Below are 27,683 nucleotides of genomic sequence, written 5' to 3' on the forward strand. Positions count from 1 at the left end.
TTAGGTTAGGTTTTGATATACCGGTAATTACAATTAAGAAATTACGAGTTAAATGAATGTAGATTTCAGATAATATAATGTCATCTCCTCTAATTAAGTTTGCCAAAGTCGAGATTTTTATATCAACATTTGATAGAAAATCTCTGTTTACATTGTACATGCAATCTTAATTATGTTGACAAATATATGAATTCTTCTCCCTCTCTGCAGGCATGCATAATAATATAATTCAAGTCTTTTTTACTCTGATTATTTGATTACAAGTCTGTTTGGGTACGAGTTGGTTTATTTATATGAGTTGACTGTAATTCCCTATCACAACCCCCCCCCCCCCACCAGTAGATCAACATGCATTAATTGAAGGCACAGGGACCCAATATCTCTTGTTAGTTACTTGTTTGTACCTTATTTAACCTTTGATGTGAGATGTTAAAATCTGTTTTTATGATAAATTTTTTTTTAAAACCAAAATGTGGTAATTGATGTTATTGATTTTGATTTGTTTATTATTTATAGGTCTGTCTTTTGAGAAACTACAGAGTTCCCCAGCTGAACTTCCATTACAACATCTGTACATTGTCAACATGAACCAAAGTGTACAAGGTTTGTAGATGTAAAGTGCTACAGGAATGTATCGGTAAAAATCATTATAAAGTAGACCAATAACAAAACATACTGCAGTATGATCCAATATCTCTTGTTGGTTGCATTGCAATATCATTTTGAAATTAAAGATGTTATCAAAGAAAACCATAGTGGAAAGTACAAAGACTATGTGTGTAAAAGTTTTTTTTTTACTGATTAGATACCTTATATAACCTTTGATGTGAGATGCTTAAATCTGTGTTATGAAATTTGTTTTTTTATACACCAAAATTTGGTAATTGATGTTATTGATTTTGATTTGTTTGTTATTATTTATAGGTCTGTCTTTTGAGAAACTGCAGAGTTCCCCAGCTGAACTTCCATTACAACATCTGTACATTGTCAACATGAACCAAAGTGTACAAGGTTTGTAGATGTAAAGTGCTACAGGAATGTATCAGTAAAAATCTTTATAAAGTAGACCAATAACAAAACATACTGCAGTTTCATCATTATTAAAATATTAAATTTGTTATCTTTTTGTAGGCTGATAAGTTAGGCCAAAAAAAAAAAATTATGTGTGTTTCCGGTTTCCCGACCGACCCTATTTTTGTGCGCCGACCCTAACACTTTTTATTCCAAATCCAGATTACCTACCGTAATTGGTTTAAACAATAGTCTTTACAAATCAGAGTTCAAAAAACGCTTGTAACAATTCAATAGAAAACACCATTTATCAAAGCGTTTTAAAGATTTCTAAGTGCAGATTGACAGCATGCATAGCCTGGTTCCGGCCTACCCATAATGCTCCGTACTGTGCGGAGCATTATGGGTAGGCCGGAACCAGGCTACAGCATGCATGAAAGTTATCCTTGGTTATTTTAGCTAAATTATCAATGCAATAAATAGTTTCTTAGGGCAGTGATGTGTTATGAATTAATATAAAGATGTACATGAAAAAAGCAGAGGCAAAGTTTTTTTTTTATATTTTTGGGTGTGGAGACTGCAGACATCTTTTTGAATAGGCCCAACAATCATTCACATTATAAATATGATTTTAAAATGTTGCAGTTCAATTGCAAATGAAATTTTTTAAAAATAGTCTTAAACCATTAATTATGTTATCATTTTTTTTAAAGATCGTTAAAAAGATTTAATTCTAAGGCTCTCGTCTGATCAACCAGAATTTCCTCTGTTTCTGAATTCAACACTTACAGTTACGATATTAATGTTTACTGTTATGTCAGTTGACCAGGAAAATAGAACTAATAACTAATATATAATATATTTGTGGTAATGAGTATTATACTCTGTTAATTTATAGTGACTGTCATATTTATATTTTCTATTAACAGGAAAATAAAATCTTTGTATACATTCCAAATTAACCTTAGATTTAAGAAAGCAGTTTTCACTATCCACGATTGCTCCACCTGTTAAATACATTTTCTTATTGTATAGAAAAATCATATGCTAGGAAAGGGGTAAACTTAAAAGCTCATTTAAAAAAGAAAAAAAAAAGCCGACCTACCTACCCTATTTTAAAATCTGATGAAATAGGAAACACACATATTTTTTTTTTGGCCTTACATAGCTTTCAATTGACTAAATTTGTAAAAATTGATGCCATCTGAAATTAATGCATTGCAAGCTAATATAACTGTCATATATCAGTCATTTAAAATCTGTTTTTGCCTATCAAATGAATTTGTATCTTATACAACAGGAAAGCTGGAAACTTATAATGGTAAATGGAATTTCAGTAAAAGAAAAATTTGAAATGAATGGAACTGACATTTTTTTTAAAGTCTGTAATTCATAAAATTGAGATAACAAGGTTTAGATATGGAATAAAAAGAAAAAGAAAATTTAATTAAATGATGACCAACATTCAATATTTGACATGTCTGATGATTGGTTCAATGATAACGATTTTTAAAAAAAATTTTAAAGCATGCAAAATATACTTAAATCTGATATGTTGTTAATATGCTTGCTTGCATGTATACTGAAGGATGGAATGACAATGCATATTACATTGAAAACTTCTGTTATGATAAGAAGAGCATTTTATTAAATAAAAAATGTACATATATGTTTATAAACATGATAGATTCCAGTAGGATTGAAATTAATGATAAACATGTATATTTCAGGCTCTACACTGCACCATACATAAAGTACTTGACCATGGACCCCCGAAGCAGTGCCCAGGATGTGGTGCGTTGTGATGTGTGTGATACTCCTGTCCCCCCACTACACTGTGACTTCTGTCAGACCAATCTCTGCAAAGCTTGTGTTGGGGAACATATGCTGGATTTTTCAAAAAAACATCAGGTGGTACCATTCCAAGACCGAGGATCTACTCCAAATTATCCTAATTGCTCAGAACATGTCAAAGAGCAGTGTAAACATTACTGTGAACAATGTGACATTCCTATTTGTGCCCCTTGTATTTCCTCTGGCAATCATCAAAGTCATAAATTGGTAGACATTTTTAACACCTTTAAAAGTAAAAAAGAAGATTTACAAAGAGATTTGAATGAATTTCAGAATATCCTTTCTCCCAAATACCAAGAGATTGTAAACAACATCACAGTTCAGAAAGCTGATGTTAAAAATAACTCTCAGAAATTGACAACAGCAATAGACAAACATGGAGAAGTCTGGCACAGAGAAATAGACACCATTATACAGAAACTGAAATCTGATCTTGATGAAATGGACACCAAACACCTGGCTGTCTTAAACAAAGAGGAAGATGAAATCACACGCACCATTTCTGAAATCACACAGAGCATTGCAGATCTGAAGAAGTTACTGGACTCCAATGATGTCAGCCGTGTCTCTGCCTACAAATCCAGGATTGCTGAATTCAGAAGATTGTCTCCTAAACTCACAGTTTCTCTACCAAACTTCATCCCTCAGAAAATTAACCCAGAACAACTTTACCAACAATTTGGTTCCCTGTCAGCATTCTCCATCACAACAGAGGAACATGGCTACACCATGGAAACCTCAGAAGCTGGATCCTCTCCTCTCAAACCACTGCTTGATGAGCCACGGATCATCTCCACCATACAGACACAGTATCCACTAACCAGTGTTACTTGTGACAGTGATGAAGAAATCTGGGCGTGTAGTTATAGTAATCAGATGATGAGTCTCTACAACCTGCAGGGGGAACTAGTGAAGTCAGTCCAAACCAAGTCAGGGAACGGTCCATGGGACATAGCAGTGACAAGGAGTGGGGATCTAGTTTATACTGATTACAATGATAGAACTGTGAACATAGTGAAGAATACACAGATACAGACAGTGATCAGACTACAGGGGTGGAGACCTCTCAGTGTCTGTAGTACCTCCTCTGGTGACCTCCTGGTTGTCATGGTCAGTGATGATAAACAAACAAAAGTTGTGTGTTACTCTGGCTCCACAGAGAAACAAAGTATTCAGTACGACGACAAAGGACAACCTCTCTATTCATCTGGTAACACTAAATACATCAGTGAGAACAGGAACCTAGATATCTGTGTGTTAGACCGTGACGCCCGTGCAGTAGTGGTGGTCAATCAGGCCGGGAAACTCCGGTTTACCTACACTGGTCCTCCCTCTACTACCAAGGGATCATTTATTCCATACGGCATCACAACAGACAGCCAGGGTCGGATCCTGACAACAGACTATAACAACGACCGTATCCACATCCTGGATCAGGACGGACAGTTCCTCCGCTACATTGACAACTGTCATTTACAGATTCCATGGGGTTTATGTGTGGACACCAGAGACAACCTCTTTGTGGCTGAGTACAACACAGATAAAGTGAAGAAAATACAATATCTGATGTAAACATACTGTGTGTGTATACATGTATTGTAAGTAAAATGTCTGTGTATATTATATGTAAACAAACTGTGTGTGTATTGTATGTATATATGTCAACAAACCATGTGCAAGTATTATGTGTATCCGAAACAAATTGTATGTACATGAATTGTTTGTAAACAAACTATTTTGTTCTATATGTATACAAACTATGTACACGTAATATGCATTTTATTTATAAGAAAAACTCTGTATATATTGTTGTTCATCATATGTAAACACACTATAGGTTCTGTATGTAAATAGAATGTGTGTGTATGCTACATGTATGTAAACAAAATACATATTTCTGTAAATCATCACTAATTGTAAACTAAGGAAACATATTTCTTTAAGTAATTTGTAATGTACGTGTGTGTTTTGACTGCATTTGAATTTGGGTGTATAAAAGTATTTCTTTATTAAAATAAAAATCTAATAAATGTTTTTTTCTTTTCTGAAGCATAAAAGCAATGATATTTCCGTCATATGCAAAGGTTATCACCAACATTGTAAAATTAATATATAGGATCTCTCAAAGATTTGTGATGGCATATGATTTGCGAGTGTCTTAAATCCCTTTTTGAGAGTCTTTTATATGCAAATAGAAAAAACTTCATTCCGACAGCAATGCCTAGAAATACATCGTGATGTCCTTGGTAAAATTACTACAAGGTATATTATTTTGGTCAAATATGTGATACTATGAAATCATTTAATTTCGTGGGGGCCAATTTTCGTGGACTGTAAGGTTTTTGCTTATTTGTGGGGATGTAGGTTTCAGTAGGAAAATTATCTCTTTCAAACTTTGTTTTCTTCGAGGATGTAAATTGAGCCACCGCAAATTCTAATGATTCCACAGTATATTTTTGATGTTATTCTGTGATGTCGTCACAATGGAATTTTTCGCATTACTATATTGATCAGAAATGCGGTTAGGATATTTTGCATCATACAGGCTACATGAATTCCTGAAATAATACAGAATTGGTTTAAACAATATTTAAAAATATTGGACGAGTAGCCAACTGCTTCCTTAAACTCTTTTAATATTGTTTATAATAAGACAGAAAGTCATGAGAATATAATATGTTGAATGCTTGGGTAATAGGATTTAGCTGTTTTTATTTAACAAATATTGTTAGATCTCTTACATTTCATCATATATATTAATATATTGTCTATTATTCTAAAGCCCACCCATTCTATACCATTTTATTCATTAAATGAACAGAGACACAATACAGAATGAAATTGTAACAGGGTCTAAATATAAACTGGATTTACGAAATATAAAATAAAATTATTGATAATGCGTCAACCCTTGAATACAATAAAAACGATCCGAGCAATTAACACTAAACAGTACGTGTTCATTTTATTCACTCTCCATTGGGAATTATCAAAATCCTGATTGATCTTTGTATAATTTGATCATTGTATAAAATGGAGCCGCTGACATATGTTGTGGGGGGGGGGGGTGTCGCATTCTTTATAAAATTAGTCAAAGAATGATATATGTCAGTTATAGACTAGCTGTTATGATTAAATGGTTGCAATTTCTTTTTACAAACCACTTTATTTTTATAAATATCTATATATTAATTTAATTACCACAGTCGCATCATCACCAGCCTTTCCCATAAGCGGATCAAGCTCTGCCGGAAATATTAGTTTAATCTAACTGCAGAAAAAAATAAAGTACAAACCATTTGGCTGATATTTATATAATTTTATTGGTACATGTAAAGAGCCTCAATGTAACATATATCTTTCTGTCAGCATCATTTAAAAGCAATGACAAGCTTAAACAATCAATACTGTCATAAACTATTACCAATCCTTTTCTTGAAGTGAACTAAGTAACAATCAGTTAATCATTTTTAATTATGTATCACAGTATGTGCTGTGGGTCAAAATCCTATACAGTCTCAGGATGCACAGAGGTTAAAAAGTTCAATGCAGCATAAATAGTCTCCGCTTTCTGTGTACACTTCTCTGTATCCATGGTTACATACAGAAACTTCTTCTGAATTTTCAATTTATGTTATCAACAAAACACACATCTATCAAGATGACTGCAAAATTTCATCCAAATATTTCAAAATGAGGTTAAATGTTTGAAGAAATCATAAAAAATGCATGGAAAATCATGAATTCACTTCCATCAACTTCTCAAACCAGTGCCATGAATCATGACATAGGATTTCACAGCTCTACAGCTGTATCCGACTCAAACACCCCACATAGCATGACATAGTAATGTAACACTGTAATGTAGTATGTCACAATGTTAACACATCAATGTCGCCAGTTTAAACTACCACATACATGTAACACACCACCAGTTTGAACCACTGATTCAGCATTCAAGCATTCCATAACAGTTAACAGATCACACATAAATCAGTGACCAAGGTCACATATCCACCGCTGTCACCAGTTCAAACCACTGACGTAAAGCGTCACATAACACGTGAGGCAGAGAGTTAATGTCTCGCAGGATGATGTAGAATGGAAAAGGGAAATAATCCATGTAAGGCTTGATTTCCTGCAACTGAAAAACAAATCATCATTGTGTCAATGAAAGCACATAGAAAATAATATAAAACACTCTCCGAATCTCATGCAACAATTTCCGCATAATTACCTGGTTTCCACTCTTAAATACTGGGACCTTGATATCCAATATGGAGTCCTAAAGGAAATAAATATAACCATTTTTCAGATTTAAACAACTGAGTAAAACCAAAGTAGTTCACTGTTGAATATTTAAATTAAGATTACACAATAATTATTCCATCTTTAAATATATTTAATATGTACTAGTTATCTGTCCACTCATTTATAACAAAGTTTATATCCACCTCGTATGTGTACGATGTACTCATCTTGTTCTGTGGATTATTTATGACAACATAAGGTTTATATCCACCTCGTATATGTACGATGTACTCACCTTGTTCTGTGGATTATCTATGACAACATAAGGTTTATATCCACCATGTATTTGTACGATGTACTCACCTTGTTCTGTGGATTATTTATGACAACATAAGGTTTATATCCACCTCGTATGTGTACGATGTACTCACCTTGTTCTGTGGATTATCTATGACAACATGAGGTTTATATCCACCATGTATTTGTACGATGTACTCATCTTGTTCTGTGGATTATCTATGACAACATAAGGTTAATATCCACCATGTATTTGTACAATGTACTCACCTTGTTCTGTGGATTATCTATGACAACATAAGGTTAATATCCACCATGTATTTGTACAATGTACTCACCTTGTTCTGTGGATTATTTATGACAACATAAGGTTTATATCCACCTCGTATGTGTACGATGTACTCACCTTGTTCTGTGGATTATCTATGACAACATAAGGTTTATATCCACCATGTATATGTACGATGTACTCACCTTGTTCTGTGGATTATCTATGACAACATGAGGTTTATATCCACCTCGTATTTGTAAAATGTACTCATCTTGTTCTGTGGATTATCTATGACAACATAAGGTTTATATCCACCATGTATATGTACGATGTACTCACCTTGTTCTGTGGATTATCTATGACAACATGAGGTTTATATCCACCTCGTATTTGTACAATGTACTCATCTTGTTCTGTGGATTATCTATGACAACATAAGGTTTATATCCACCATGTATATGTACGATGTACTCACCTTGTTCTGTGGATTATCTATGACAACATGAGGTTTATATCCATCTCGTATTTGTACAATGTACTCACCTTGTTCTGTGGATTATCTATGACAACATAAGGTTTATATCCACCATGTATATGTACGATGTACTCACCTTGTTCTGTGGATTATCTATGACAACATAAGGTTTATATCCACCTCGTATGTGTACGATGTACTCACCTTGTTCTGTGGATTATCTATGACAACATAAGGTTTATATCCACCTGGTATTTGTACAATGTACTCACCTTGTTCTGTGGATTATCTATGACAACATAAGGTTTATATCCACCTGGTATTTGTACAATGTACTCACCTTGTTCTGTGGATTATCTATGACAACATGAGGTTTATATCCACCATGTATTTGTACAATGTACTCACCTTGTTCTGTGGATTATCTATGACAACATAAGGTTTATATCCACCTCGTATGTGTACGATGTACTCACCTTGTTCTGTGGATTATCTATGACAACATGAGGTTTTTATCCACCATGTATTTGTACGATGTACTCACCTTGTTCTGTGGATTATTTATGACAACATAAGGTTTATATCCACCATGTATATGTACGATGTACTCACCTTGTTCTGTGGATTATCTATGACAACATAAGGTTTATATCCACCATGTATATGTACGATGTACTCACCTTGTTCTGTGGATTATCTATGACAACATAAGGTTTATATCCACCATGTATATGTACGATGTACTCACCTTGTTCTGTGGATTATCTATGACAACATGAGGTTTATATCATCCTCGTATTTGTACAATGTACTCACCTTGTTCTGTGGATTATCTATGACAACATAAGGTTTATATCCACCATGTATATGTACGATGTACTCACCTTGTTCTGTGGATTATCTATGACAACATGAGGTTTATATCCACCTGGTATTTGTACGATGTACACACCTTGTTCTGTGGATTATTTATGACAACATAAGGTTTATATCCACCTCGTATGTGTACGATGTACTCACCTTCTTCTGTGGATTATCTATGACAGCATGAGGTTTATATCCACCATGTATATGTACGATGTACTCACCTTGTTCTGTGGATTATCTATGACAACATGAGGTTTATATCCACCTCGTATGTGTACGATGTACTCACCTTGTTCTGTGGATTATCTATGACAACATGAGGTTTATATCCACCATGTATTTGTACGATGTACTCACCTTGTTCTGTGGATTATTTATGACAACATAAGGTTTATATCCACCATGTATATGTACGATGTACTCACCTTGTTCTGTGGATTATCTATGACAACATAAGGTTTATATCCACCTGGTATTTGTACGATGTACTCACCTTGTTCTGTGGATTATTTATGACAACATGAGGTTTATATCCACCTCGTATTTGTACAATGTACTCACCTTGTTCTGTGGATTATCTATGACAACATAAGGTTTATATCCACCATGTATATGTACGATGTACTCACCTTGTTCTGTGGATTATCTATGACAACATAAGGTTTATATCCACCTGGTATTTGTACGATGTACTCACCTTGTTCTGTGGATTATTTATGACAACATAAGGTTTATATCCACCTCGTATGTGTACGATGTACTCACCTTCTTCTGTGGATTATCTATGACAGCATGAGGTTTATATCCACCATGTATATGTACGATGTACTCACCTTGTTCTGTGGATTATCTATGACAACATGAGGTTTATATCCACCTCGTATGTGTACGATGTACTCACCTTGTTCTGTGGATTATCTATGACAACATGAGGTTTATATCCACCATGTATTTGTACGATGTACTCACCTTGTTCTGTGGATTATTTATGACAACATAAGGTTTATATCCACCATGTATATGTACGATGTACTCACCTTGTTCTGTGGATTATCTATGACAACATAAGGTTTATATCCACCTGGTATTTGTACGATGTACTCACCTTGTTCTGTGGATTATTTATGACAACATGAGGTTTATATCCACCTCGTATTTGTACAATGTACTCACCTTGTTCTGTGGATTATCTATGACAACATAAGGTTTATATCCACCATGTATATGTACGATGTACTCACCTTGTTCTGTGGATTATCTATGACAACATAAGGTTTATATCCACCATGTATTTGTACGATGTACTCACCTTGTTCTGTGGATTATTTATGACAACATAAGGTTTATATCCACCTCGTATGTGTACGATGTACTCACCTTGTTCTGTGGATTATCTATGACAACATGAGGTTTATATCCACCATGTATGTGTACGATGTACTCACCTTGTTCTGTGGATTATCTATGACAACATGAGGTTTATATCCACCTCGTATGTGTACGATGTACTCACCTTGTTCTGTGGATTATCTATGACAACATGAGGTTTATATCCACCATGTATATGTACGATGTACTCACCTTGTTCTGTGGATTATTTATGACAACATCAGGTTTATATCCACCTCGTATGTGTACGATGTACTCACCTTGTTCTGTGGATTATCTATGACAACATGAGGTTTATATCCACCATGTATATGTACGATGTACTCACCTTGTTCTGTGGATTATCTATGACAACATGAGGTTTATATCCACCATGTATTTGTACGAGGTACTCACCTTGTTCTGTGGATTATCTATGACAACATGAGGTTTATATCCACCATGTATTTGTACGATGTACTCACCTTGTTCTGTGGATTATTTATGACAACATAAGGTTTATATCCACCTCGTATGTGTACGATGTACTCACCTTGTTCTGTGGATTATCTATGACAACATAATGTTTATATCTACCTGGTATTTGTACGATGTACTCACCTTGTTCTGTGGATTATCTATGACAACATGTATTTGTACAATGTACTCACCTTGTTCTGTGGATTATCTTTGACGACATGTATTTGTACAATGTACTCACCTTGTTCTGTGGATTATCTTTGACAACATGTATTTGTACAATGTACTCACCTTGTTCTGTGGATTATCTTTGACAACATGTATTTGTACAATGTACTCACCTTGTTCTGTGGATTATCTATGACAACATAAGGTTTATATCCACCTCGTATATGTAGGATGTACTCACCTTATTCTGCGGATTATCTATGACAACAAACACCAGAAACACGTTGGCCTCCCTCGCCTGTCGGACGGCCGACTTCACTGTCTCCATTCCTTCGCTAAATAAGCCACGCCCATCTGACACAATCAACAACAGCTGTGAGGTCTCTGGATTTCCCATCATGCCTAAGTAAAATAATTAATTTGATATCTGTGAGTGACCATGAATTTAAGGTGTAATATCCCTCTTCTATTAATTTTACCATATCTTTTAAAAAAAATTCATACTGATTTTCATGAAAGTCAATATCAATAGATTCAGATGAAACAAAGTTGAAGTGATGAAGCGCTGCTAGATTTTTCGATAATTTATAATGTGTCTAATCATGTTATGAAGAAAACTAGACATAGTGAATAGAAAAAGCAAAATTTTACCATCGCAGCCTAAAATTTAAAATATTAAATGTATATGAAAATAATATGTAGTTATATACATTGCCAATTCATATTAGAAAACATAATGAAGAGGTGCTTTTTAGTTCAGAATAGCACTTTGTTGCATAGGTTTGTAACAAAAATTGCTTCAATTAGCAAGAGTTATCTTTCTTTATCATAGACTATTGAAGGTTTTACATACATATTTCACATAGAGTACTAAATAAATTGCCACAGTTTCTAATTAATCAGAATTGTTTTCTGTTTTTAAATTTGTATAAGATAATAGTTCATGTGAATGGATCCATATGTTTTAGAAATGCTAAAAATGTAAACCAGTCGTGAGAGCATTTTGTTATTTATAACACTGAAAGGGGATCAAATGAATGATCTTCCAGTAATTGGTATGATCTCAATATAGGGATATATTATCTTGAATAAAATGGAATATCATTATTTGTTTAATTTTGTTGTCCCATATCTGCTCCCACAGATAAAAAACCCATATTCAATTTAAAACATTTAAAATGTTATGTTTCAAACGATGATAATTAAGTCAAGAGTTTTCAATTGTCTTGGTCACGTTTTTCACAATTATAATTCATTCACCTTTGTGAACGAGCTATAAATGGGGAGAGAGAGCAGAATTTCATCCAAAATTCTCTGGCCTAAAACATCAAACACGTACTGTTCATGTACTGAACTAGTACATAAAATTTAGTAATATTCCAAAAAAAAAATTAATCCATTGGGGGAGGGGAAGGGGTATACATGTAGACACTGCCTCATTAAAATGTTGATAAATATAATTCGCTTCTTACATTTTTTTGGTGAGAGTTTTCTTAAAACTTTTTCACTTGCCAAAAGTTTGGGTTTAGTTCGTTTGGTTCAAATTTCCTTTTCTTTTTTTTTTTATAATTGAATATTAATTAAATGTCGCCTTCCAACATAGATTGGGGTACAGCACTGCTTCCCTTATTGCTAAATGCCTTAATAATTGTGAGTTAACAGAAACAAAGTGAGATTATTTTCTACAGAAGTTATCTCTCTTATCAGAGGGATTTTCCACCTTAAACGTTATCATCCGGGCTTATTAATCATGGCTTATACAATGCAAAATCCCAATAGACTTTCTATTTTGGGATGTGCATTGAAACCTAAAGCGGTAGAGGGGGCGTTTCAAAACAGATAATCGGGACATTTTTCACAATAGTGGACGAACGTAATTTGAGCACATAGGTATTTATTATTATCGAAATATCAAGTGAAAAGTGATGGAAGCAAAAACTCGAGACAGACTATAGCTACTTAATTAAACGTTTGAATACTTAATTCGTTATGGAATTCAATGTATCGGCGTAACGGAAAACGACACAATAATGGTTCAAAATACACAGTATATGAAAGATATCACAAACCATATACAATGTTTTTTTTTCTGGTATTCTTCTTAAAAAGACTCTGCAAAAGTTTCTGCAACATTTATTCGAAGATTATCTTTTTAACCAAAAAATTAAAACCGAGTCATTAAAAACTGTTTCTCCCGTAGATTTCAAGGCAGCAAACTTTCTTTTCAAAGTTCAAAATCTCCAGCAACACTCATTTTCAGTAGACACACTCTTCAAATTTGTTTCAATACATGCATTTTATATATGACTGGTATGAAATACACTACTTAGTTAGGGTTTTTAAACATTCGGGGATCAAATTATGTAGATTCTCAAGACTAATATTGTTTGCGTACAGAATTTTACGGAATTCGGCGATGTTCTGGTAAAATAATGTCGTTTTCGTGACGACCTTTATTTGCGATATCTAACTTCCTCTCCCGGGAATCATAATCACACATAAGTCACGTGCAGCTGACTGAGCGCTGTTTATCCCGCCATTTTCTTTCTCCATCGTCCTCTTCACAGGACAGTTCTGTGATTGGATCAAAGTGGTGCCCGGGGCCGGGGGAATAGCACATAGAGGAGGAGATCCGCCGCTGTAGGCTACACGTGCTTGAGTACACGTGGTCACTATTGTCGGTTGCCATGGAGGTGCGGCCCTCGTCTTCCTCCTCCAGCTGAGAGAGACACGGCTCCTTAAAACAGCACACGCCCGGCTCTGAAACATAACATGAAGGAGTGAGTGAATGGCGGGAAATAAACGTGGTCTGGTACATAGCGGTACGCTAGACTCACCAAAGAAAGCATTTCATTGTTTTTAAGAATATAGGTACTGTGGTTTCATTAATATTCAATTGTATCAATTTTCGTGGATTAAGTGAAAATCACAGTTTAAAGGATACATATATTCGTGGCCAATGCCCTATTAATATAAAATGTAAAATGTTGATAAGAATTGCACTTCAATGAACATTTAATTTCATGGATCAACTTAACAACGAAATCCATGAAAATTGGCATTTAGCGATTATTGTTGAAACCCCAGTCTCTGAATCTACTCACCCGTGACCATGATCTTTCAATGCGGGGTCACCTTTCTGACGTTTTTTATCCTCTGATCTCCCCCGGAATGTCGTCTGCCAACAAAGAATAAAAATACTGAACCTGATCAAAGTTTAATTTTGTTTATGCACCAATTTCTTTGATTTTGACAGCTAATCGAGCACTTCTGCTCCAAATTTTATATAAATTCTTCTCTTATGATAAGGTAAATATTTCAAAATGTCACACAACTCGGTGAAACATAATTTGAAGAAAAAATATATCAAATCAATATACAATATACTTGTGCAAAAGAAACAGACCTGAATTTTTCCTCTTTTGAATTTTTCCCCTTTTTCTCCTCCTTCTTCTTTTTCCTCTCTTCCGACGAACGTCTTTGTTTTTCGCCTTTATTGGACAACTTCCGACGAGGGACGTCATCGCTGACTTCCGGTGGAGAAATCCGAATTGCTTCTTCTGTAACAGTTGTTGAGACCATTTTTCCTTGTCTGGCCGCTTGAACACTGTCTCCTCTATGGACACTTTTCTGACGATGTCTTTTCCCGCGTTGTAGCTGTCGTCTGCTAGGTAGGCGGAGATCAGGCGGGACCTTCTCGATTCGCTGTCACCATCTTTACCATCGCGTTCTTCAGTTGACGTTCTTCTGTTTCGGCTTGTAATGGATACCTTTTTAATTGCTGAAGATTCTGCAAGTTTAATGGGTAAAATTGTATAAATAAATCAAGGAAACAAGAGAGAGAGAGAGAGAGAGAGAGAGAGAGAGAGAGAGAGAGAGAGAGAGAGAGAGAGAGAGAGAGAGAGAGAGAGAGAGAGAAACAGAAACAGGGGGAGACTTTCGGGTCAACAGAACGTTAAAGCTGACATGGATTCATATAGCATTTGGTCGCCATATTATTAAATAATTTTGATCGCCCCTCAGCTGCCACTAGGGTACATATATCAGCCGAGAAAGTTACGGTCGGTTGCTTAATTTCTTATCGAAACATTCATGTGGCACGGACTTTTAAATAACAGAACTACACGTTGTAGAAATATGTTTGCAAAAACGAATAAAGGAAACTAAAATCAATAAAACAATATCGGACACATGGATCGTTCATACAGAGTGCACAACGTCTGCATCTCATTGTAATCGAAACCGCACTTCATCCATACAGTATATAAGTACTAGTAAATCCAAGAAAGTAACAACGTGTTTTTATAAGTTTCCAGAAAACACCCCTTTTTCCAAAGTCTATGCTGTCACTGCATGATCTCGTACAGTGCGTGGTTTGAGCATTGCAATGTTATAATGGTTCGACACAGGAACACGTTCTACAATGAGCACTGTGCCGGATAACTATGCCAGTACAAGGTGGCATTTTTGCACCCGCTTAAGATGCAGTTTCGGTAAAAAATCCATGTATGCCAAATGATAGACCATTGTCTAGAGAGTATATAACCACTTTTGTTTTTAGTGTGTTTCACCTGACAGGTGAGATATTTACCTTGAAAAATTAATATCCCATCGGAAAATGATAATTCCCATAGGAGAAATGATTTTCCTACAGGAAATTTTGACATCCTATAGGATTTTTTAAAAGTCCTATAGGAATTGTATTTCCTATAGGAGAATGGTATTTCCTGTAGGAATTTGATTCAGACATGTAGTTTTCCTATATGATATTAAGTTTTCCTATCGGATTTTATCAAATCAAATCGGAATTGAAATTCCTATAGGAAGTTCTTGTATTCCGATAGGAAATTTCAAATTACCTTTACAGTGTATGAATATTGTTTTTCCTATAAGAAAAATTATTTTCCTATAGGAATTTATTTTTGAAAGGTAAATATCTCACCTGACAGGTGAGATACAATTATAACAAAGGTGGTTTTTAACTCTTTAAGAAATGGTCTATCATATGGCATGTTTGAATTTTTCGATAGATGCTGCTTAAGCGGGTGCAAAATTGCCACCTTGGCACTGGCATAATTATCCGGCACAGTGTTAATAATAGAGGGTTTTGAAATGTGTCTACCTGGATATCAGTCTGTTTTATTTCGTCTTTCATTAGATATTCCTTACCAGTATGGTGGTTGGATATCAGTCTGTTTTATTTCGTCTTTCATTAGATATTCCTTACCAGTATGGTGGTTGGATATCAGTCTGTTTTATTTCGTCTTTCATTAGATATTCCTTACCAGTATGGTGGTTGGATATCAGTCTGTTTTATTTCGTCTTTCATTAGATATTCCTTACCAGTATGATGGTTGGATATCAGTCTGTTTTATTTCGTCTTTCATTAGATATTCCTTACCAGTATGGTGGTATTCATATCAAAATCTTCTTGTTTGTATATTATATATACAATAAAATATGTTCAAACCAAACCAAAATCTTCTTGTTCAAAACGCGTTTCTACAAAACTTTCCGTCCGATGTATCGTGTTTATGTGATTGAAATGACTGAATTCCGTGAAACATGAAAAATGCTCTCGGTCTTATATAGGGGGTGTGTTGTAAAGAGCAGAACAATAGAAATCGATAACAAATATGGCGGTAGTCAGAGACAAACGGGAAATGATGTGTATTTATGAATTCATGGCAGCTTTAATTGCTAAGAATAGAACACCCGCTATACTCTTTTAAAGATCGTGTTTACTTCGTGTTATTCAATTATCCAAAAATGCAAACTTGTTACTTATGAAAAAGTTAGGAAAGACTTACTCTTTGTGCATCCGGTGTTTTCAGACTAAAATACAAAATGTGCTGGTTAAAAAAATCCCATTCAGCAGAAACACAAAGTGATATATAGCATTCATCTTAGTTTGCTACCATTGGTAAGAATCATAAGTAACCTAGAAAATACCCACCATGAAACAGTTAAACATTTCTGTGACGTCAAGTAGTGAGTATTCTTTGTCAACCTGTATATCAGTAGTCAGCGATATCTAGTGAAAACATTACAAACATACTGATGATTACAAAACATTACAGACATAATGATGATTACAAAACATTACAAACATACTGATGATTACAAAACATTACAAACATACTGATGATTACAAAACATTACAAACATACTGATGATTACAAAACATTACATACAAAATGATGATTACAAAACATTACAGACATACTGATGCTTACAAAACATTACATACAAAATGATGATTACATTACAGACATATTGATGATTACAAAACATTACAAACATACTGATGATTACAAAACATTACAGACATAATGATGATTACATTACAGACATACTGATAATAACATAACATTACAGACATACTGATGATTACAAAACATTACAAACATACTGATGATTACAAAACATTACAAACATACTGATGATTACAAAACATCACAGAGATACTGATGATTACATTACAGACATACTGATGATAACATAACATTACAGACTTACTGATGATTACAAAACATTACAAACATACTGATGATTACAAAACATCACAGAAATACTGTTGATTACAAAACATTACAAACATACTGATGATCACACAACATTACAGACAGACTGATGATAACAAAACATTTCAAACACACTGATGATCACAAAATATTACCGACATACTGATGATTACAAAACATTACAGACATACTGATGATTACAAAACATTACAGACATACTGATGCTTACAAAACATCACAGAGATACTGATGATTACAAATTATCACAGACATACTGATGATTACAATACAATACAGATATACTGATGATTACAAAATATTACAGACATACTGATGGTCGCAAAACATTACAGACATACTGATAATTACAAACATTACAATCATACTGATGATTATAAAACATGACAGACATACTGATGATTACAATACATTACCGACATACTGATGATTACAAAAAATAACAGACATACTGATGATTACAAAACATTACAGACATACTGATGATTACATTGCAGACATACTGATGATTACAAAACATTACAGATATACCGATGAATACAAACCATTACAGACATACTGATGATTACAAAACATTACAGAGATACTGGTGATTTCATTACAGACATACTGATGATTACATAACATTGCAGACTTACTGATGATTACAAAACATTACAAACATACTGATGTTTAAAAAACATCACAGAAATACTGATGATTACAAAACATTACAAACATACTGATGATCACACAACATTACAGACAGACTGATGATTACAAAACATTTCAAACAAACTGATGATCACAAAACATTACCGACATACTGATGATTACAAAACATTACAGACATACTGATGATTACAAAACATTACAGACAGACTGATGATTACAAAATATAACAAACATACTGATGATTACAAATTATCACAGACATACTGATGATTACAATACATTACAGACATACTGATGATTACAAAATAGTACAGACATACTGATGGTCGCAAAACATTACAGACATACTGATGATTACAAACATTACAATCATACTGATGATTATAAAACATTACAGACATACTGATGATTACAATACATTACCGACATACTGATGATTACAAAAATAACAGACATACTGATGATTACAAAAAATTACAGACATACTGATGAATACAAAACATTACAGACATACTGATGATCACAAATCATTACAGACATACTGATGATTACAAAACATTACAGATATACCGATGATTACAAAATACAAAAAAACATACCGATGATTACAATACATTACAGACAAACTGATGATTACAAAACATTACAGACATACTGATGATTACAAAATATAACAGACATACTGTTGATTACAATATATATATAATATCATATAATACAATATCATGATATACCTTCAGTAATTTATCATCTAATACAATATCAAACAATACAATCTCGTATCATATGAAACAATATAATACACTTTCATATCACAAGATACAAACACACTGCCGTGTTTAATCCTAAGTTATAAGTCACGTGGTTATCTATACAGACAGTGAGTACTTATTGCTTAAATCTGAAATTGAATATCACATATCGTCAGTACTTTCAGTACTTTGATTTTGTAGAATGATGCATTTCAATGGAAATTACATGATTGACTAAGAAGAGGAGATTGGTTTTGAGGATTGTTTTGTGTGATTTTCTGTGATTTTTTTTCCACTGTTTGATGACAGGTTGTTGAACTGCAGACTGTGTGTGTACAAATTGCTGACTTTCAAATCGTTCATTTATTAAGCCATAATTATGTGTCATATTTTTATAGTGAAAATTTACACATAATATGAAAACAGTTCAGTCCACAGGCGCCTGACGTGAAAAATACTTTTATAAGTACTAAGATTTTCCGCAGTACTATAATGATAACTACAGTACAGGGGATAATCCTATTGATAGAAATACATTCAACGTTCGCGTCTCCGTGTCCCATCATAACACTGTGACACCACGGCAGCTAGATTTAGTTACTGTAGGACAACTGGATTCGAGTGGGACTCTTTACGATGATCGACCAAATGATATAAGCACGAACGAACACATTGCTCTAACTTTCTTACACATTATTAGGGAAAGGTAGGTGAAGTATATATTGTGTTTTAAATTAAACGCATGAGAAAATGGTGATCTAATACCCAAGGTAAAACTCTTCTCTTGTTAAAAATATGTTTATAATTGTAAATCATAAATGAAATATAAAACATTGTGTAAATTTTTTTCGCTTGAGCGTTGTTTTTGTTTACATGTTTGTTATTGTTTTTGTTTAAATGTTTGTTATTGTGGTAGGAGTTTTATTCATACCTTGTTTCTTCTGCATGAACATGATATTTATGAACAGTTTATCTTGATCATCACAAGTCAAGCACTATGATAAGGATCAAATTTAACAATTCTATATACTTTAAAACATGGAAAAATAAATTTAAGAATGTTTTGTTTGATCAAAATCGTGTCTATCTCTCTGTAAGGCCCTATTTAGTAACTAAGGCTGTATGTCTCTGTACGGTCCTAGGAAGTTACTAAGGCTGTATGTCTCTGTAAGGTCCTAGGACGTTTCTAAGGCTGTATGTCTCTGTAAGGTCCTAAGAAGTTACTAAGGCAGTATGTCTCTGTAAGGCCCTAGGCAGTAACTAAGTCTGTATGTCTCTGTAAGGCCCTAGGCAGTTACTAAGTCTGTGTGTCTCTGTAAAGCCCTATGCAGTTACTATGGCTGTATGTCTCTGTAAGGCCCTAGGCAGTTACTAAGTCTGTGTGTCTCTGTAAAGCCTTATGCAGTTACTAAGGCTGTATGTCTCTGTAAGGCCCTAGGCAGTAACTAAGGCTGCATGTCTCTGAAAGGTCCTAGGCAGTTACTAAGGCTGTGTGTCTCTGTAAGGCCCTAGGCAGTTGCTAAGTCTGTGTGTCTCTGTAAAGCCCTATGCAGTTACTATGGCTGTATGTCTCTGTAAGGCCCTAGGCAGTTACTAAGTCTGTGTGTCTCTGTAAAGCCTTATGCAGTTACTAAGGCTGTATGTCTCTGTAAGGCCCTAGGCAGTAACTAAGGCTGCATGTCTCTGAAAGGTCCTAGGCAGTTACTAAGGCTGTGTGTCTCTGTAAGGCCCTAGGCAGTTGCTAAGTCTGTGTGTCTCTGTAAAGCCCTAGGCAGTTACTATGGCTGTATGTCTCTGTAAAGCCCTATGAAGTTACTATGGCTGTTTGTCTCTGTAAGGTACTAGGCAGTTACTAAGGCAGTATGTCTCTGTAAGGCCCTAGGCAGTCACTGAGTCTGTGAGTCTCTGTAAAGCCCTATGCAGTTACTATGGCTGTATGTCTCTGTAAGGCCCTATCAGTTATTATGGCTGTATGTCTCTGTAAGGTACTAGGCAGTTATTAAGGCATAATGTCTCTGTAACGCCCTATGCAGTTACGAAGGCTGTGTGTCTCTGTAAGGCCCTATGCAGTTACTAAGGCTGTATGTCTCTGTAAAGCCCTATGAAGTTACTATGGCTGTATGTCTCTGTAAGGCCCTATCAGTTACTAAGGCTGTATGTCTTTGTAAGGTACTAGGCAGTTACTAAGGCTGTATGTCTCTGTAAGGTACTAGGCAGTTACTATGGCTGTATGTCTCTGTAAGGTACTAGGCAGTTACTAAGGCTGTGTGTCTCTGTAAAGCCCTAGGCAGTAACTATGGCTGTATGTCTCTGTAAGGCCCTATGCAGTTACTAAGGCTGTATGTCTCTGTAAGGTACTAGGCAGTTACTAAGGCTGTATGTCTCTGTAAGGTCCTTGGCATATACTAAGGCCGTATGTCTATGTAAGGCCCTATCAGTTACTATGGCTGTATGTCTCTGTAAGGTACTAGGCAGTTATTAAGGCTGTGTGTCTCTGTAAAGCCCTAGGCAGTAACTATGGCTGTATGTCTCTGTAAGGCCCTATGCAGTTACTAAGGCTGTATGTCTCTGTAAGGTACTAGGCAGTTACTAAGGATGTATGTCTCTGTAAGGTCCTTGGCATATACTAAGGCCGTATGTCTATGTAAGGCCCTATCAGTTACTATGGCTGTATGTCTCTGTAAGGTACTAGGCAGTTATTAAGGCTGTGTGTCTCTGTAAAGCCCTAGGCAGTAACTATGGCTGTATGTCTCTGTAAGGCCCTATGCAGTTACTAAGGCTGTATGTCTCTGTAAGGTACTAGGCAGTTACTAAGGCTGTATGTCTCTGTAAGGTCCTTGGCATATACTAAGGCCGTATGTCTATGTAAGGCCCTATCAGTTATTATGGCTGTATGTCTCTGTAAGGTACTAGGCAGTTATTAAGGCATAATGTCTCTGTAAGGCCCTAGGCAGTTACTAAGGCTGCATGTCTCTGAAAGGTCCTAGGCAGTTACTAAGGCTGTGTGTCTCTGTAAGGCCCTAGGCAGTTGCTAAGTCTGTGTGTCTCTGTAAAGCCCTATGCAGTTACTATGGCTGTATGTCTCTGTAAGGCCCTAGGCAGTTACTAAGTCTGTGTGTCTCTGTAAAGCCTTATGCAGTTACTAAGGCTGTATGTCTCTGTAAGGCCCTAGGCAGTAACTAAGGCTGCATGTCTCTGAAAGGTCCTAGGCAGTTACTAAGGCTGTGTGTCTCTGTAAGGCCCTAGGCAGTTGCTAAGTCTGTGTGTCTCTGTAAAGCCCTAGGCAGTTACTATGGCTGTATGTCTCTGTAAAGCCCTATGAAGTTACTATGGCTGTATGTCTCTGTAAGGTACTAGGCAGTTACTAAGGCAGTATGTCTCTGTAAGGCCCTAGGCAGTCACTGAGTCTGTGAGTCTCTGTAAAGCCCTATGCAGTTACTATGGCTGTATGTCTCTGTAAGGCCCTATCAGTTATTATGGCTGTATGTCTCTGTAAGGTACTAGGCAGTTATTAAGGCATAATGTCTCTGTAAGGCCCTATGCAGTTACGAAGGCTGTGTGTCTCTGTAAGGCCCTATGCAGTTACTAAGGCTGTATGTCTCTGTAAAGCCCTATGAAGTTACTATGGCTGTATGTCTCTGTAAGGCCCTATCAGTTACTAAGGCTGTATGTCTTTGTAAGGTACTAGGCAGTTACTAAGGCTGTATGTCTCTGTAAGGTACTAGGCAGTTACTATGGCTGTATGTCTCTGTAAGGTACTAGGCAGTTCCTAAGGCAGTGTGTCTCTGTAAGGTACTAGGCAGTTACTAAGGCTGTGTGTCTCTGTAAAGCCCTAGGCAGTAACTATGGCTGTATGTCTCTGTAAGGCCCTATGCAGTTACTAAGGCTGTATGTCTCTGTAAGGTACTAGGCAGTTACTAAGGCTGTATGTCTCTGTAAGGTCCTTGGCATATACTAAGGCCGTATGTCTATGTAAGGCCCTATCAGTTACTATGGCTGTATGTCTCTGTAAGGTACTAGGCAGTTATTAAGGCTGTGTGTCTCTGTAAAGCCCTAGGCAGTAACTATGGCTGTATGTCTCTGTAAGGCCCTATGCAGTTACTAAGGCTGTATGTCTCTGTAAGGTACTAGGCAGTTACTAAGGCTGTATGTCTCTGTAAGGTCCTTGGCATATACTAAGGCCGTATGTCTATGTAAGGCCCTATCAGTTACTATGGCTGTATGTCTCTGTAAGGTACTAGGCAGTTATTAAGGCTGTGTGTCTCTGTAAAGCCCTAGGCAGTAACTATGGCTGTATGTCTCTGTAAGGCCCTATGCAGTTACTAAGGCTGTATGTCTCTGTAAGGTACTAGGCAGTTACTAAGGCTGTATGTCTCTGTAAGGTCCTTGGCATATACTAAGGCCGTATGTCTATGTAAGGCCCTATCAGTTACTATGGCTGTATGTCTCTGTAAGGTACTAGGCAGTTTTTAAGGCATAATGTCTCTGTAAGGCCCTATGCAGTTACTAAGGTTGTGTGTCTCTGTAAGGTACTAGGCGGTTACTAAGGCAGTATGTCTCTGTAAGGCCCTAGGCGGTTACTATGGCTGTATGTCTCTTTAAGGTCCTAGGCAGATACTATGGCTGTATGTCTCTGTAAGGTCCTTGGTATATACTAAGGCAGTATGTCTATGTAAGGTCCTAGGCTGTTACTAAGGCTGTGTGTCTCTGTAAAGCCCTAGGCAGTAACTATGGCTGTATGTCTCTGTAAGGTCCTATCAGTTACTAAATCTGTATGTTTCTGTAAGGTCCTTGGTTTATACTAAGGCAGTATGTCTCTGTAAGGTCCTAAGCTGTAACCAAGGTTGTGTGTCTCTGTAAGGCCCTAGGCAGTAACTATGGCTGTATGTCTCTGTAAGGTCCTTAGTAGTAACTATGGCTGTATGTCTCTCTAAGGTCCTAAGCAGTTACTAAGGCAGTATGTCTCTGTAAGGTCCTAAGCAGTAACTATGGCTGTATGTCTCTGTAAGGTCCTAAGCAGTTACTAAGGCAGTATGTCTCTGTAAGGTCCTAGGCTGTTACTAAGGTTGTGTGTCTCTGTAAGGCCTTAGGCAGTTACTAAGGCAGTATGTCTCTGTAAGGTCCTAGGCTGTTATTAAGGTTGTGTGTCTCTGTAAGGCCCTAGGCAGTAACTATGGCTGTATGTCTCTGTAAGGTCCTAAGCAGTTACTATGGCTGTATGTCTCTGTAAGGCTGCCCAAAGTTAATTCTACGTTTTGCGTCACCTTCAATATACCAAACCTAAGAGGGAGGGTGATAAAATTGAAAGAAACAAAATATCCAGGAGCTTACGTTCTTTTGTCCCAGCAGGAGGGCGTTGAGGGTCACTTTCTGATTCTCCAGCTGACAGTTGAATGACCTTGAGAGTACGCCGTAGACTCGAGCCGTGCCATCGGTCACGGAGACCCGACGAGGAACTACAGAAGAAAAGATTACCCAAACCTCTAGAGGAGATTTTCATAATAATATTTTTTTAAAATATGATTTTTTTATCAAAATGATTTTTCTTTAAACAATTCATTTTCTTTCAACATTGGAGTAAACATGTAAAATTTCACAATAATGGCAAACAGAATATATAATACATAATTTTTATATATATTCGAAGCATAGTATAAGAGTCTTCTGATTAAAAAAATCAGTTACGAAATGGAATACCATATTGTAATTCAATGATGAATAGCTTTGATTGAACATGTTCTCAGAAGTTTCACAGTTTGTTTGATAAAACGAACAAAAACACCAACTTTTTCTTTGTTTGCTATTTTTATCAAATAAATTCTACACTACTTTTACCGTTAGTGTTTATCAAATATTTGAATATGTTTTAAATATCTTAAAACATGATTATGTTACACGCATGCCCAAGCTTGATCATCACCTTGCTGAGTAATATCCAAACCGTCCCAGTCAATTTCCGGATCCATGATGACTTTCTTCGGCCCGCGCGATTTACCATTCTTGTTTATCATGACCCCTATCTCCACCATTATAACAGGCTTGTCCAGGATGAAGTCCACCAGCTGTGGACAGTCCCGGGGGTTAAGGAGGACCGCGGACAGGTGGATGACGTAAACTTGTCGGGGGTTGTCGTCTGACGTTACAGATAACTCACTCCGACGTTTGAAGCGAGAAGTCTTTTTGACCTGATATAGAGGCAAACAATTTTATATTCAAAAACAAATTAACTCGATTCTCCTTTGATATTTTTAAAGAAATTTTCTTTGTAAGATAAAGGCAAAACATTTTTAGAGAAACAAGAATATGAAGAGTTTAAAACCATGTGATAGGATACTGTGGAATCATTAGAATTCGTGGTGGCTCAAATTTCGTGGTATTCGTGGGTAGCCCTCTCCTACAAATTTGCATCCTCAACAAAAACAAATTTAAGAAGAGATGTTAGCGTAACTAAAACAGGAAACCTACACATCCACGAAATTACATCCCCACGAATAAGCAAAAAACCATCACTCCACAAAAATTGGCCCCCACGAAATTAATAATTCCTCAGTAAATGCGTTTTGAATCTATTTAATATGACGCTACTAGTAGCTACATAAATTAGATGGTTTTCTGTTTACAAAATGTCAAAGAATGACATACATATAACAGCATTTTCATGATTTCACTTCCTCCGGTGCTTAGGCCATGTTTTAAAATAAATTAAAAGCATACAACTTTGTTTGGTTTGTTACGTGACTGTACATCTAGAGTCTAAAAAGCAAACCGTTCAAGGTTCGAGCCCCGTCCGGGGCAGACCTTCGTTGTCAAAACAGAGAGTGACAATTTGTAAATGGAACTCGTCAATCTTACCGCTGAAATCCTAAGGAGAATATCCTTATGTCAGTACTAGTAAGCACGATATTAACTCCAAATCCTGCATGCTTAAACCTATGAGAACCGAAGATATATCATTTGTTTATGTAGACCGGAGCGGATCAAAAACCCTTGACTTATGAAACTGGTTGGTTATTTGCCATCTAGTGACTATTGACCTCCTGGCAGGGGTGGAGGGGATAACTTATTTGAGTTTTAATTTAAGACGAACTATGTAAACCTGGTGTCTGTTCACTGTATCGTCTCCTTCCTGGCCTCCATCCTTAACGACAGTTCTTGTTTCCATGACAACTGGCGAAACAGTGGCTAAAATAGAAAACACCGACTTTTAAAAAATGTAACTTAAATTAACTACATGTAATATGATATATGTTTTATATAAGTGTATATGTCAAGTCAGCAATTATGATGGTTTAATACTGCAATGTGGTTCTGCCAAAGTTTCTCTCTGCCCTGGTTCAAATTGCTGTCTTTTATAGTCAATGTGAATGGTATATGATTTATGTGTCAAGGTCAGTTATAAGATTATCCAGGCTCACAAGAAAGAGGGACTCACCAAAACATACACAGTGAGAGTCAGAATGTCAGAAGTGCCCAGGTCTCCGTATATAGTCAGAAGTAAACACACATAAATATTTTACAAGTAAGTTACCCACCATAACTTGTCCAAGAAGTGTTAATCTCTCCACAAACCAAGCAGTTACAAATATTGTACGAGAGAGGTACCCCACAATAAAATTTAAATGTACAGAAAATAAATTTCTTTTCGGTTTTTATATAAACTGCATTTATAGGTTTCATGTAAGCTGGATTCGAACCCAGTATCTCTTGTTTAGTGCGCTGTGATTCTTCTCACTGATCCAACCAATTCTGTATCTTCGTAACGTGGTCTATTTTTTTTTTTATTTTAATGTGCCAATTTTGCTGACTTAGGGATTTAAAAAAATATTTAGGATTCTTTTTTTCTGCCTAGTGGTAACTCGGTTTAAGGGTAATTTATACTTATGCATCGAGTTTAATTTATCATTCGACAAGTTAGCTACGACTGATTAATCTGCATTTCAAAATTAAGTTTGTGTAACGCAGTTCTTATCATTTTGAAGTTTTTTATTTGTTTGATTGGAATAAGAAATGATTTATGTTCGGCTGAGCGATTAAGAGAGATTCAGAAAGTGTACAATTTTTTTTACTTAAGTCTAAGATTGTTTCATGATCCTGGAGCCTGGTCTCTACGTAGACTAGTGAACGCAATCAAGAAAGGTACCCGCAATAACAGAAAAGAAGTGCTCGTGTGTCTTAGAAGACAATACACGTAGTAAACACAAATAATTAACCAGATACATCTACATTTTCCAGTGTCTTTGTCAGTGATAACACTCCGAATCCATTTTGTAATTTCTGAAAATTACATAAATATACAAGTAAAATGGAATCATTTTTTTTTTAATTTTACGAAGTTATCAATTACGGTCGGGCGTTATCAAATCTACCATAAAGTCCTTTGATCACCAACGGCCGTATTTGATCACCTCATAATACTCAAATATCAGTAGGAAAGACAACACACTGAACAAGATATAAACACATCATCTATGTACAACTAATGCCCATGTCTATATGTACCTAGTTGTAAGCATAAAGACACTGAACAAAAGAGGTACTCACCGTAACATGTACAAGAGGCACCCATGTCTCCATGTACCAAACAAAACCTGTCAGTGTTATCATACAGCAGGATGTGAAATCTTAGAGTTATCGCGGACATTGAAGTATTTATATTAACACATAGCTTACGTCATACCTGCTAGAAACATCAT

General features: G+C 35.7%; 2 protein-coding genes across 5 annotated transcripts in view; one reads left to right on the forward strand and one right to left on the reverse strand.

Annotated features, from left to right (window-relative positions):
• The window catches only part of LOC117680609 (E3 ubiquitin-protein ligase TRIM71), a 235,721-nt gene that overhangs the window by 1,997 nt on the left and 206,041 nt on the right, over positions 1-27,683 (forward strand). Inside the window, exons 1-3 of one of the 4 annotated variants that reach the window (XM_066072583.1) lie at positions 538-603; positions 925-1,011; positions 2,742-4,886. In XM_066072583.1, coding sequence (XP_065928655.1) covers positions 2,776-4,437 — 1,662 coding nt within the window. In that variant the 5' untranslated portion in view covers positions 538-603; positions 925-1,011; positions 2,742-2,775 and the 3' untranslated portion in view covers positions 4,438-4,886. Of the gene's footprint in view, positions 1-514; positions 604-924; positions 1,012-2,741; positions 4,887-27,683 lie in introns of those variants that run through there. The other 3 variants (XM_066072585.1, XM_066072584.1, XM_066072578.1) reach the window with 3 other exon arrangements.
• LOC117686505 (uncharacterized) lies at positions 6,170-27,621 on the reverse strand. The gene is made up of 12 exons (XM_066072594.1): positions 27,532-27,621; positions 26,087-26,172; positions 24,911-25,175; positions 24,322-24,446; positions 16,999-17,076; positions 16,853-16,877; positions 14,449-14,832; positions 14,147-14,220; positions 13,438-13,802; positions 11,284-11,444; positions 7,103-7,150; positions 6,170-7,009 (listed from the first exon to the last, which is right to left on the reverse strand). Exons 1-8 carry the CDS (start codon positions 27,554-27,556, stop codon positions 14,192-14,194), a joined length of 1,017 nt encoding a protein of 338 aa, XP_065928666.1. The 5' UTR covers positions 27,557-27,621; the 3' UTR covers positions 6,170-7,009; positions 7,103-7,150; positions 11,284-11,444; positions 13,438-13,802; positions 14,147-14,191.

The sequence above is a fragment of the Magallana gigas genome, chromosome 9 (assembly GCF_963853765.1).
Source record: "Magallana gigas chromosome 9, xbMagGiga1.1, whole genome shotgun sequence".
NCBI lineage: Eukaryota > Metazoa > Mollusca > Bivalvia > Ostreida > Ostreidae > Magallana > Magallana gigas.